The sequence below is a fragment of the Pezoporus flaviventris genome, unplaced genomic scaffold (assembly GCF_033815535.1).
Source record: "Pezoporus flaviventris isolate CSIRO_AGI_PZ_B2104156 unplaced genomic scaffold, CSIRO_AGI_Pfla_v1 ptg000031l, whole genome shotgun sequence".
In the NCBI taxonomy this organism is placed as follows: domain Eukaryota; kingdom Metazoa; phylum Chordata; class Aves; order Psittaciformes; family Psittacidae; genus Pezoporus; species Pezoporus flaviventris.
In genome coordinates this window covers 41,393,964-41,406,701 of record NW_026892579.1, presented here as the reverse complement: position 1 = coordinate 41,406,701, position 12,738 = coordinate 41,393,964, and the positions used below count along the sequence as shown (strand labels likewise).

The 12,738-nt window shown below is 40.4% G+C and overlaps 1 protein-coding gene across 4 annotated transcripts in view; it reads right to left on the bottom strand.

Moving 5' to 3' along the window:
* Positions 1-12,738, bottom strand: part of LPIN1 (lipin 1) — a 79,918-nt gene that overhangs the window by 20,710 nt on the left and 46,470 nt on the right. For 3 of the 4 annotated variants that reach the window (XM_061460834.1, XM_061460835.1, XM_061460837.1), the window contains 6 exons: positions 10,552-10,886; positions 10,066-10,185; positions 8,736-8,843; positions 5,078-5,207; positions 2,868-3,177; positions 1,292-1,385 (listed from right to left, as the gene is read on the bottom strand). In XM_061460834.1, coding sequence (XP_061316818.1) covers positions 1,292-1,385; positions 2,868-3,177; positions 5,078-5,207; positions 8,736-8,843; positions 10,066-10,185; positions 10,552-10,886 — 1,097 coding nt within the window. The remainder of the gene's footprint in view (positions 1-1,291; positions 1,386-2,867; positions 3,178-5,077; positions 5,208-8,735; positions 8,844-10,065; positions 10,186-10,551; positions 10,887-12,738) is intronic. The other variant, XM_061460836.1, reaches the window with a different exon arrangement.

Below are 12,738 nucleotides of genomic sequence, written 5' to 3'. Positions count from 1 at the left end.
GAACCTAAAGAAATTTGCTTGGTTTTACCATAAAAGTAGTATAGGCCTCATGTGCCCTCAAACATTAGATTGCTTCTTCTTACTTGTCCAGACTAAGCATGTATAATTATAGCTTCACATATGTACAAGAGACAGGAAAAATAAGGCAATAAACTGTAAGATCTTAGTAGACTATATAATGCTTGCTACTATAAGCAGAGTTTATACTAGAACTATTCCCACCCAGGCACAAGAATAAACCTATTAGTTTATTATTTTATTTATATTAATTATACAAACTGATAGCTAAATCCAAAACAAAAGATGCATCTGCTTGTGTATTTATGTCATGTATATACAAATAAAATACTCTGCATATAAACTACTAGGATAAAAAAAACTGAGAAACAATAAATCATTGTACCCACTTAAAAACTGCAGATAGATGAGATCATTATTACAAAGTGCAGGCTCATCAAATTCTGCTTTCCACTCCAGATTTATATGAATACATTTGAAAAAGGAACTTTCAATCCAACTTTTTTCTCCATATTACTATCTTCCTCAATTTTATTAAAGTGCTAATATCACAACAGCTGAGTTTAAGCAAGCAAGAGTGAAAAATAAAATATGCAAGCTACTTCAGTTGCTCCTCAATGACTTTTAGTGAAATGACTGGAGTATGATGTGGAAAGAGGACTATAAATGTTATAAGAGGCTCTAATAAAGATCAGAACAAGTTGGAAATTATTTTATTTTCAGGGTGCAATACTTGCATAAACAGATCTGTTATGCACCTTCCAAAAATTATTTTGTAACATTCATATTTATAGGTGATCACCCACTGTATAATAACGCTAAAGCAGTAATTTGGTGCTAATACTATTAATAGTAAAGTATGTTCCTCATGGTAATAAGGAAGGACATGGGGATAAATATATCCCAAGGCCAATTGTTCTCCCAGGGCATGTGAGTAACACTCAGAAACATCAGTGTATATCACGTAACAATCCACAATCAACATATTATGCTTAACTGATCAAAATAGAAAATCAGTTTCAAGCACACTTTTCAGGCTCAAATGCAGAACCTTTCAAAAACTCTAATATTCTTCTCTGCAGAGTTTTATTTCCCTTCTGCCTTCATGTCTACTTGGACTTTTGTCCTGGGTTCAGCACGAATTACCTGAACGAGTTACCTGACTGGGTTTAAACCACGACAACTTTGAAAAAAGGTCTTATCTGGTGGGCAATGAACCTGGAAGGTGACAAGAGTTCTTTAAACAGTCAAAATATAAGCAAAGGACTTATACTTCTTGGGGAAATAAAGTGCAGCAACTTCTGGATCCATGTCGGTGAGGTCATCTAAATAGACACCATCAGCACCAAGATGCCGGCTTCGTTTGTCTGTAAGGGACAGCACATATAAGACTATTAATGATCATTTTCTTAACAACAAGCCAGAACTGTTATTACTGTTTAACTATTCATTTTAAGATTGAGAAACCAAACAAATTATAACAGTTTGTGAACTATATGGTACTGCAAAAAATTTCAAAACAAGTTGCTCATATACATTGTTTGGATTTTGTCCAACATACATATTTTTTTTCTTTTTTATAACAGCGGACAAGTTCTGAGATATGCTGAAGCCTCTCTGTCCAAGGCAAAACAAGTGGGAATTAGAAGTCAGGGTCACTGTAGGAAAGCAGCAAAGGAAAAGTATTTGCATAGGCCTATTACCACAGTAAGGCAATCAGAGCCTTTAGTCTTCGAGAACTAATCTTCAATGCCCTCTTGCAAAGGGAAATAACACAACAGACTATACTATAGTCACTAATGCACTGTAACTGGCTTGTTATGGAGACAACTCACAGTTTAGCACATACATCTGATGTGTGTGTACATGCACCACTGTAAGGGACAAGACAACCCTCCCGTGTCTTTAATTAGTACCAACAGACAGTCATTGCTGTCCTCTTGTTGCTGGTTCATCTAGACAAGTAACTGTTGTAAGGCCAAAACCTAACTTGGAATTCATTCTAAAACCCATGACTTCTCCCTGTCCCAGTTACCAACATCAAACATCAGCAAAGAAATCAGAAAAAGAAGTTATGTAAAGGCCAAACAGCAGAGTAACATTGTAATTTTTTTATCGTCAAAGATAGTGAAACACATGGGGAAGTGGTTAAGAAACCTGTATGTCTACTGATTAAAATCAGCTACATAAACCAAGCTTAAATAGGCTTTACATAATTACAGAATTATCAGAGCTCTAAAACACAACATCTGTAAGTAAATAAATTTCATGTGAGGATTGTAACACTTATTATACAATAGCATGGATATAAAGCCCAGAAATTAAGAAGTAGGAAAGCAGACAGAGTTATATTTCACAAATTCAGAACAGAACATGCACCACAAAGAACTGAAATTGCTCATGTAAAACGAAAGCACCTTATTCTGTGGCAAATCTGCGGTTTGTACAAAGGACACACTACCACTCTGTACCAGAGCACAGAGGTTCCACAATTTCCAGAAACGCATAACAACTCAGAAAGTAGTCAGAGCAGGTGAACCAGCTCTCCAGTTTGCTTGTACCAAAACCTGAAAACTCTGAATCAGTGTGGATGAATTTGGAACAAGTTTTGTAAGTCTTGCTCATGTGCACAGAGCTGCCAAAAATCCCAAACCAAGAAGAATCTTGTGCCTTACTACATGGCTCCTGTGAAAAGAAGGCTGCACAGCTCAGGTTTGGAAGTTTACAGTTTTCCAGATGTGAAAGTGCCTTCAGGGCACAGATTAATTTAAATGGCAATGAAATACTTTATCACCATGAAATTTAAAGATTAAATCATACATATAAAAGTGAAGAATCAAGACCTTTACCTTTTTTTCTGGATGGAGAATCTGTCTTGCCAGCTGGTTGGGTTGAGCAAGCTGTAGCTTGTTTTATTTCCTCATTGGCAGGCAATGGTTGTACAGCTGCTCCTGGAGACTCTGTCTCTGGCTTATTTGTCTCAGCTGGTAAGGGCTCACTTTCAGCAGCAGTTGCTGCATCTGCTTGTCTAAGAGCAGGTAGAGGAGACTCAGTCTTAAACTCCTCTATAGGAGAACTCTGGATGACCCGAAAGTGAGTGCTTTCAGAGGGATTTACATCCACCACACTGGGTTCCTTTGCTTTGAGCAGAGGACTGGCCTGTGAGGAAAAACAAAAACTGCTATAAAGAAAAGCTATTAAATGCAACAGCCAGAGTTTAATCTGTTCTGATCACTTCAGTGAGATCAGATTCTCAAGGTAAGCAACTACAGCAGAAAGCTACCACTGAGGTGGAGACTACAGTGTACAAAATGCCTCTCTGCTGTGTATTTGCTACTCAAAATTCATCTGTATCTTGGGGCCAAGAAAGACTTGCTCTGCAATGTGCTTTACTGTCCTCATTTCCCACTCACCTGCCTGGGAGCATATCATAGCTCCTACCCTGCCCTCCTTCCTGCAGAAATCCTAGCTTTTCTCCAGAAGGTAACCCTGACAAGCATAAGAAGGAAGTGCAGACTGCAGTTCATACACAATCAGGATGCTCCCAGGGACCAGACACTGTCATTCATCTATAGCCCAGATTCAGACTTTAAGATCACTTCACAGGAACAATTCCAAATCTTCTCTCAGTGTGGGACAGGAGGAGTTCTTACAGTGGAAAGCTGAACCCCGACAGCAGCAGCTGTATAGCTGCTATAATGTTCACATGATAGCAAACAAACTCTTACACAAATATTAAGACTGTCCAAAGCATAACTCTCAATTCAGGTAAGGTCAGATCAATTCTGAATAGATTGGCTAGGGAGATAGGCAGGGACTGCAGAGGGAAAAGCTTCCAAGAGTAAGATTTGCTATACACACTAGGCTGTGTGACTAGGATAAAAACGAAACGCCTAAATCTAATAACAGGAAACCCTAAATTATAGACTGGAAATGCCAATTTGAAATTCCTGCCTGGACCTGTGCACTTGAATTAGTTCTCTACTTACAGAAAATAGCTCCCAATTTTCTAACATACATGAGGAGGAGAATAACACAGAGGTGATGAAGTAGCTCATCTATGGCCTACTAAAGAAGAGGCCAGAGGTTTTCTGAAGGAATTAAGAATTCTGGATTTCCATCCCTTCTTTTGTCACTAGCTAACAACAGTGAATTAAAGATAAATATAATAGCACCATTATACTTCTGGTGGCACCACCAGAATGCAGTCTTCTTTCTGAAGAGGATACCCACTTCCCCGGCCTGCAAAGCAGCAATTTTGTTTCTTTATACTGTTCCTGACCCCAGCACTCCTACAGGCCTTTCTGCAGAGAAGCCAGCTTTGAGAAGAAGAGGCCAAATCCTGCACCATCCCTGCCCCGTAGCTGCAGTATGCTACTGACCTTTGTTTCTCATACCCTGAGGCAGGCATAACCCCTAAGTCACCCCTTTCATCTATGAAAGCTCTGACTCCACAGCTGTCATATGGAGCTGGTCAATACCTGACTGACCTGCAGTGTACACAGCTACACATGGCTACTGCGCAACATGGGAGACAATGCTGCTGGCACACTGCAGATCCTGCCACCTAACTGAGCCAAATGGCTTCAGGGAGAAGACAGGCACCAAGCCAGTCAGCTGAGCCAAAAGAACAGCATGCCTGGGCATGCACTGACACAGAACTGTAAGTGTTTCTGGATGCTTATGTACTGAAAACAACCAATTTCAATTTTTGTGAATCACACTGCTAACACCAAGCACTAATTTCTATCTAAGATCATTTATGAATTTCAGTGATTTACCAAAGGACATTTGTTTTGATTTTATATGTTATTTAAGCTTCTAATTTTTACAAGATTAGGTCTCAGAGTCATTTTTTACCATGTATCATGGGTATTGATAACATACCCAGCAGAGGGTACTTTCCTGTACCTCCTAAGGAGCAAGATGCAATTCTCTTTCTTATATAAAACATGACAGTTTTCGGTAAAAACAGGATCCACTCCCTCTTTAGTAGTCTGCAACAGAATAAGTCCATGTGCCCAAGAGATGCTAGCCGGAATTAAATTACATTGGATACCTTTGCAGCCTGGGGTAGCTCTCCCCATGCCCAGTGCATGTGGGGATTATTCTTCAGCCCACTTCTGTCCATAGGTTTACTGACTAATTCTGAGTCACTTTGAGGAGTAGGAGGGCGTGAACCTGATGGGCTGAAGAAAACCAAACAAAAAATATTACAAAACCAAAAGTAACCACAACACATTAAGCACTTTCCAAACTGATATCCCCAACACAAAGCACTGGAGATCTAAATAGCCATTAGCCAACTTAAGCGTGAAAGCATGGAAAGACAGTTTAAACAGTTCAGGATCCTCTCAGACTGGCATTCAGAGGTCTCATCCATTTTTTATTAAGTGCTGTCACAGAAGCAGGATTTGAGAAGCTGAAAGAGATAAGACAGGACCACTGGACTTGAACATTTCAGGAGGGTTTTGTGTGGAAAAAAGTACAGGGATGGTACCAGCAGCAGCAGATGAATAGATGTTAGTACTGTTATAATGGATGGGAAGTGCAGAAATTACTCGCATCAGCAAGACATTTTAACCTGATTAAGTAATAAATTAGTCTAACGAATCCAGCTGATTACTTCTTTCTACTAAACTGCTCAGTTCTAGCCTTGGATGTAGGTTTATAGAGAAACCTCTAGAGCAGCAGAGCTGTACAAAGAATTTGAGTTCTTCCAGTTCAAAAAAGTTTAACTGTTTGCTTTGCTGACTACATAATAAAAAATATTTAATAATCAGTAAATTATTAGTTTGTAGCATATATGTAATGTAGTAAAGTCAACAATGTGACAGCAAGTCACATTTTTCCTTTTGTCCTTGAATTAGTGAATCATTATTTATATATAATATTCTGATTATCTATTCTGCCTTTAATGCCATATGTGTGTATGTAAATACAAGGCAGAGTTTTGCCCTGAGGGCCCTGAAGAAGTTTCTGGCTGCGAAAGGCTGTCCAATGGTCCATGCACATGTCTGCTTTATTGGTTCTGAGTATATACAGCCACAAGTAAGTTAGGATTAAGGTAGGCATCTAACTGCCAAAATACTACCCACTGTCCCAAAACAAAGCAGAAAAAATGCCACTGTCTGCTGAACTTTTGACACAAACACAATGGTGCCATCTTAATTCTCATTCTACAGATATTACTTTTCTATACAATAAAAAGTGAGGATTTAGTAGTAACAAACTGTTAGACCTTTAGAATTCTTTTCAGTTGATTTCTCCTTGTCGATTAATGTATAAATGTGAATACAACCTCAGGGTTGACTAGAATTATCATTGCAATGTCATCTTGATCTGAAGGCCCACAAGCAAATCAGACTGCAAACATGCAGCCAAAGGCAAACAGGGATAAATTATTTTGTATATAAAAACATTACAGCATTTTCATTCCTTATATCATCCAGGACATAAAACTAAATTTTCTATGCCATCAACAAACGTTAATACAGGGTTGGTGGCCTCCTAATAGGAGCTGTAAGGGAATTACAGAGAAATACTTTTACTTTTTTCTTCATAAGCCACATTGTTGTTTAACACTCCATACCTACTCTCTCTAACTTACACCTTTCTAGAACACCAACAGTAATCTCTATAGTTTATGGACACAGGTAGCCAGTTATGTCTACTACAGTCCTGTTTGTATTCTTCCTGTTTGTAAAGTTCTGCTTCCATATGTAATGCCAGATGTCACCTCCTTCGCCTACACTGGGACTATTTTGGCTGCTGTTCACTTCATACCATTGCCATCAAAGTAAAATAAGACTGAAGACTAATAAATCTCACAACGCCATTCCTTTCATTGCATTTTTAAACTCAATTAGGTCAAATTGAATCCCAAGTTAATGTTATACTTGCACTAGGGGTCAGAAAGTCTGAACACCAAGACTGTGCATGATTTGTAATCCAGTGAGAGTATCCTGCAAATGCATCTGTGGATCAGACTAAAAATGGGCTTTCTATTCCTTACACCAGCAACATGTTTGTCTTGGACTGAACTATGTCTTGCAATTCCCCTGTCCTTAAATTGGCCACTGATTGCTGTGATAATTCCAGATTAAAAGAGAGCCACCCTTCCTGTCCACAATGCACAAGAAGGCAAACTTCAGTTCAATCATTCAGATCAGCATATCTGATTCACATCCCATAAATGCTGAATATTCATGTCACAGTCCTATGTATTCCTTAACCACTATGATTGCAATTAATGTAATCCAATGTCAAGAATACAGAACTTGACCTGTAGTTGGCAGTTCTGCAACAGGAAACCACGCTGATCTTTGCAGTGTTTCCCACTGAAAGCTAAGAGAGTCCTGAGAAAGCAGCAGTGTGAACTGAGAAAAAGTCCTGTCCTGACTGAGGCCAAATAAACTGGGAAAAGATAGAAGGAAAGAAACTTATCTCATGTACATGTCACAACAGCTGAGAACCTCTGAAGCTCCTTTGAGGTGGCCATAGTACGGCTTCCTGTTTCACATCAAGAAGAACAGTTGCAGACACAGAGAGGACCTTACTCAGGCAAATTACTACAGCACTTCAGCTGTGTATCTAGACTGCAGGACAGTGAACACTACAGCAAAGTTCATGGAGCCACCCAGAGCAAATCACTGCTCCATCCCTGTGCACTTGCCCTACACTGCCATGAAAAACACTAAGGAGAACAGTCTTGAATGTCCCAGGATCTCACCTTGATTGGTAATGCAACATTATCAATCAGGTAATGGTCAGGTTAAAGAGGGCAGATCCAGAAGCTGGGAAAAACCTCAAGAGCATCAGTTTGATGCAGCCTTACACACCTAGTATGGCATTTCTGCTGAGATAAGCAAAGAACAATTTAGCCTGATATATTACTCAAAGCTTCCCGAGCATTAATGGAGAATTGTACAGGTCATATTCAGACACCTACTTTAAATTTTTCAACTGAGTTGCTGTGATTTCTGTCAACTCACTTAATGGAGAAAAAGGGCCTGGCTGCAGAATCTTGAGATATCTCAAATTTAAGATATCATCACAAGTGTCTGCATCCACTTACAGCTCTGTAGAAGAGAATCTACAGTCAGAGGAATCCTGCACTACAGCAAAGTAGTATGCCTTATCTATTGTGTCATCTTTACTCTGATACTCCCCCCCTTCAAAGTCCTCCCCTCCCCCACACCAGGGAACAAAGGAAGAGAAGTTCTCTTCTGGTACTGGGCTTCTCCCACTCCAAGTTCTGTACTCCTTACTGCTCACTTAATCTCCAGTCCTTGTTCTGCTTTTACTTTTGCAACCTATGCACAAGCAAACAAGTCAGGAAAGCCATGGAATAAAAACGTCCTTAAAATATACACTGACTGTAAAAAGCCACATAGAAATGCCAGTCTTCACAGGAATGTAAGTTCTCACTAGCTAAATTCTTCCCTTTTTCTTCTTTTTAATCATCTTCATCAACTTCAATTTTAATCCGTTTTCATTGGCCTGATTTTATATTGGCCATCCTCAACAGATGATTCATCAAGGTAATTTACCTCCAGTCAATGCCCTCAAGGAAGCAAGCAGAGGAAGTGGCTTTCAGTGTCTCTTTCAAGGTGCCTGGGTTAGCAATAAGCACAGTCAGAAGTTCAATGAAGTTCACATACTATTAATGTGTTAAAAGGATTTAAAAAGGAAAAGAGGAAGGACAACTGTTCTACCTGTCTGGAGGAGAAAAGTGAGAAGATTGTTGAGGACAGGAGTTAGATAGGCCTCCGTCTGCTGGAACAGTGAGAAGAGAGGTTTGCCCTGTGCAATCTATAGGCTTACTGGACAGCACAGCATGTTGGTACAAAGGAAAACAGGGTGTCATTATTCATGAGTGCTGATTAACACTTAGCTCTTTATGCATGAATCTAGAGCTTTCAAAATCCAGAATATTGCACTCTAAAAACAAACAGAACATACAGTTCAAAAAGGCATCAAAGGGGCAGGGTATTGACATATGCTGTCACCAAAGTGAAGTTAATCATAATAAGCTTTATAGTCAGTGAAGAAAGTTTCTTCCAGAATGCAGTTCAAAACATTTCAATTAAGCTCTTGCTCTGATTACATTGCCCCTCAAATACACAGACAGTATAATGAAATTAGGCTTCTTAGAATAGTGTCTTGTAAATATTGCTCCACTCCAGTAGTCGGCATGGAGGATGTGGAGCACATGTGCGCAGGAGCACACAAACACACAGATTTCAGTGCACATTAGGCAAAAAATTGTCTCCTTCTGACAGTGTTCCGCAGACACAAGAAAGTCAGTCCAAACTGATCTGTTCTGACTTCAAAGGTATACACAAGCACATAAATACACATACAGGAAAGAATAAGCATATTTCTGTATGTGTTTTTTTCACACAGTAAATATTACTTGGGTAATATGTAGAGCCCTGGGTGACATGGTTTAGTGGGAGGTGTCCCTGCCCATGGCAGGGGGGTTGGAACTAGATGATCTTAAGGTCCTTTCCAACCCTAACAATTCTGTGATTCTATGATTACATGTCTATTTAACTGCGCAATTCAATAAATTAGCTTTGAAAAGGACACAAAAAGCTCATGCTCATTTAAGTAAATCTTATTTTTATACATCAACTCCAATCTTGAAAGTTCTTAAAAGGATTACACCCAAAGTACTATAGATTTATATACAGACATCCACTGAAGTCCTTACAAGGTGTGTGCATTAGGCAAAGATTCAGATTTCACAAAATATTCATCCTCTCTATAGTATTTCTACAAAAACAGCGACATTAACAGATAGAAACATTCTTCAGAATTTATGGGCCTGCATTTGTACATATGCATTTGTTGAACCAAGGACAACGCTAACCCAAAGTTTTTGAACACTACCTGATTTCAAATATAGAAACCATTCATCTAGTAGTTGACATTTACCATGTTTGATACCTACATTTTTAGTAAGACTTCGTATAGCACTAGCCTATAAGACGTTAATGGAAAGAGGAAGATTATTTAGAACTGTACTAACAGAAAAAGTACCTTTGAAGAGGTGACCATTCTCCATCTGAATGAGGGTAAGATGAAGACTGAGAAAACATAGAAGCTGCAGGAGCCTTCATGTCAGATACATCATCAACACACACATCTGGAACAGGGATTCTAGGTATAGGGAAAGACGTGACATTTAACACCCATACTTAATAACTGAGCTGTCACATACTTCAGACAACAAAAAACCCCTACTGTAGAGAAGAATCAGCATAACCTGAACTAAAAGGATATAGAGAAATATTATCTGATTGACACCTTTTAGTTCACAGCATGATGGAGGATTGTTCTTATGTTTTCTATGTAATTTTTGTTACTATCATTCCTAATGGCTTTCTAGCCTAAAGCTTTTTCTTATAGACACATGCTCATCAGCCATGCGTACCGACTTAAAGAGAAATTACTGTTGGAAGGCATGGAATGGAACATTAACCCAGCATCAGGTTTCCATTACATAGCTCAGTTCCGCTGCTATACCGTGAATTGTCCAATGGTTCTTTTTCCTCCTCTGAGCTAATCTCTATGGGAAACATGTCTTCATCTTCCGATGTGTCTCCATTGTCTTCTCTTTTTAAGCTGTCTATTTTATGGGTAGACTTTCTCCTCTTCTTCCTCCGTTTTTTCACAGAGCTACAGACTGGAGATGTTTCAGTAGAAAGCTGGGATCCATGGCCTTGGGGTGGTACTTGTGAGGATGCACTGGTGTCCAGGTTTCTTATCCTGTCTATGGAGTTCCTCTTCAGCTGAGCTTCCATTAAAGCAGTTCCCTCAGACATAATGGGAGATGTGGAGAGATGATGAGGAATTACCTCCTGAGGAAGAAAAAATCCAAACCATGCAACATATTAGCTCCTCCACCAGTCATAAATATGGTTCTAAAATATATACACAATTGTCAAAATCTAAGTGATTTATTCCACAGAAAAGTAACTAAGATTAGACACCTGGATGCTCAGTATGATCCTATAGCGTATGGAAGTTGTTCCACAGATGCATCTCCTTAGACAAGCCAGGAACAATACTTGTAATAAAGAGGATCCTCTGAGCATCTCATATTGGCCACATTATGGCATGAATTTTTATCCACCTGATGCTACATACAGAGCAGAAACAAAAATCCTAATTTATAATCTGAATATTTTGTAAAAGCTAATTCTTCACAACTCAGATAACTCAGATAACAGTCAGTAGTCGATTTTGTTCGGGAAGCTAGGGACCAGGTTAGGAAAGCTAAGGCCCAGTTAGAATTAAACTTGGCTAGGGATGTCAAAAATAACAGGAAGGGATTCTACAGGTACGTAGCAAATAACAGACAGACTAGAGACAACGTGGGCCCTGTCTGGAAGCTCTCGGGAGAAGTGGCTACCCTGGATTTGGAGAAGGCTGAGGTTCTGAATGACTTCTTTGCCTTGGTCTTCATTGGCAAAGGCTCTGACTGCACCACCCAAGTCTTGGAAGGCAGATGCAGGGACTATGAGAATGAAGACCTTGCACCCACTGTAGGAGAGGAAGTGGTTCGAGACCATCTTAAAAATCTGAACGTGCACAAGTCCATGGGTCCTGATGAGATCCATCCACGGGTCCTGAAGGAGCTGGCAAATGAAGTTGCGAAGCCGCTGGCCATCATATTTGAGAAATCATGGCAGTCAGGTGAAGTTCCCGATGACTGGAAACAGGGAAATATAACCCCCATTTTCAAGAAGGGGAAAACGGATGACCCTGGGAATTACAGACCAGTCAGTCTCACCTCTGTGCCTGGCAAAATCTTGGAGCAGATTCTCCTGGATGGCATGCTAAGGCACATGAAAAACAACAAGGTGCTTGGTGACAGCCAGCATGGCTTCACTAAGGGGAAATCCTGCCTCACCAATTTGGTGGCCTTCTATGATGGGGCTACAGAACTGATGGACAGGGGTAGAGCAGTTGATGTCATCTACCTGGACTTGTGCAAAGCGTTCGACACTGTCCCACGCGACATCCTTGTCTCTACATTGGAGAGACATCAATTTGATGGATGGACCACTCAGTGGATAAAGAACTGGCTGGATGGCCGCATGCAAAGAGTTGTGGTCAATGGCTCAATGTCCGGCTGGAGACCAGTAACGAGTGGTGTCCCTCAGGGATCGGTGCTGGGACCGGTCTTGTTTAATATCTTCGTCGCTGACGTGGACAGTGGGATTGAGTGCGCCCTCAGCAAGTTTGCTGATGACACCAAGCTGTGTGGTTCAGTTGATACCCTGGAGGGAAGGAATGCCATCCAGAGGGACCCTGACATGCTTGTGAGGTGGGCTGATGCCAACCTCATGAAGTTTAACCATGCCAAGTGCAGGGTCTTACACCTGGGTCGGAGCAATCCCAGGCACAGCTACAGGTTGGGCAAAGAAGAGATTCAGAGCAGCCCTGCAGAGAAGGACTTGGGGGTGTTGGTTGATGAGAAAATGAACATGAGCCGGCAGTGTGTGCTCGCAGCCCAAAAAGCCAACCGTATCCTGGCTGCATCAAAAGGAGCGTGACCAGCAGGTCGACAGAGGTGATCCTGCCCCTCTACTCTGCTCTTGTGAGACCTCATCTGCAGTATTGTGTGCAGTTCTGATGAACTCAACATAAAAAGGACATGGAACTGTTGGAACAAGTCCAGAGAAGGGCCACGAGGATGATCAGGGG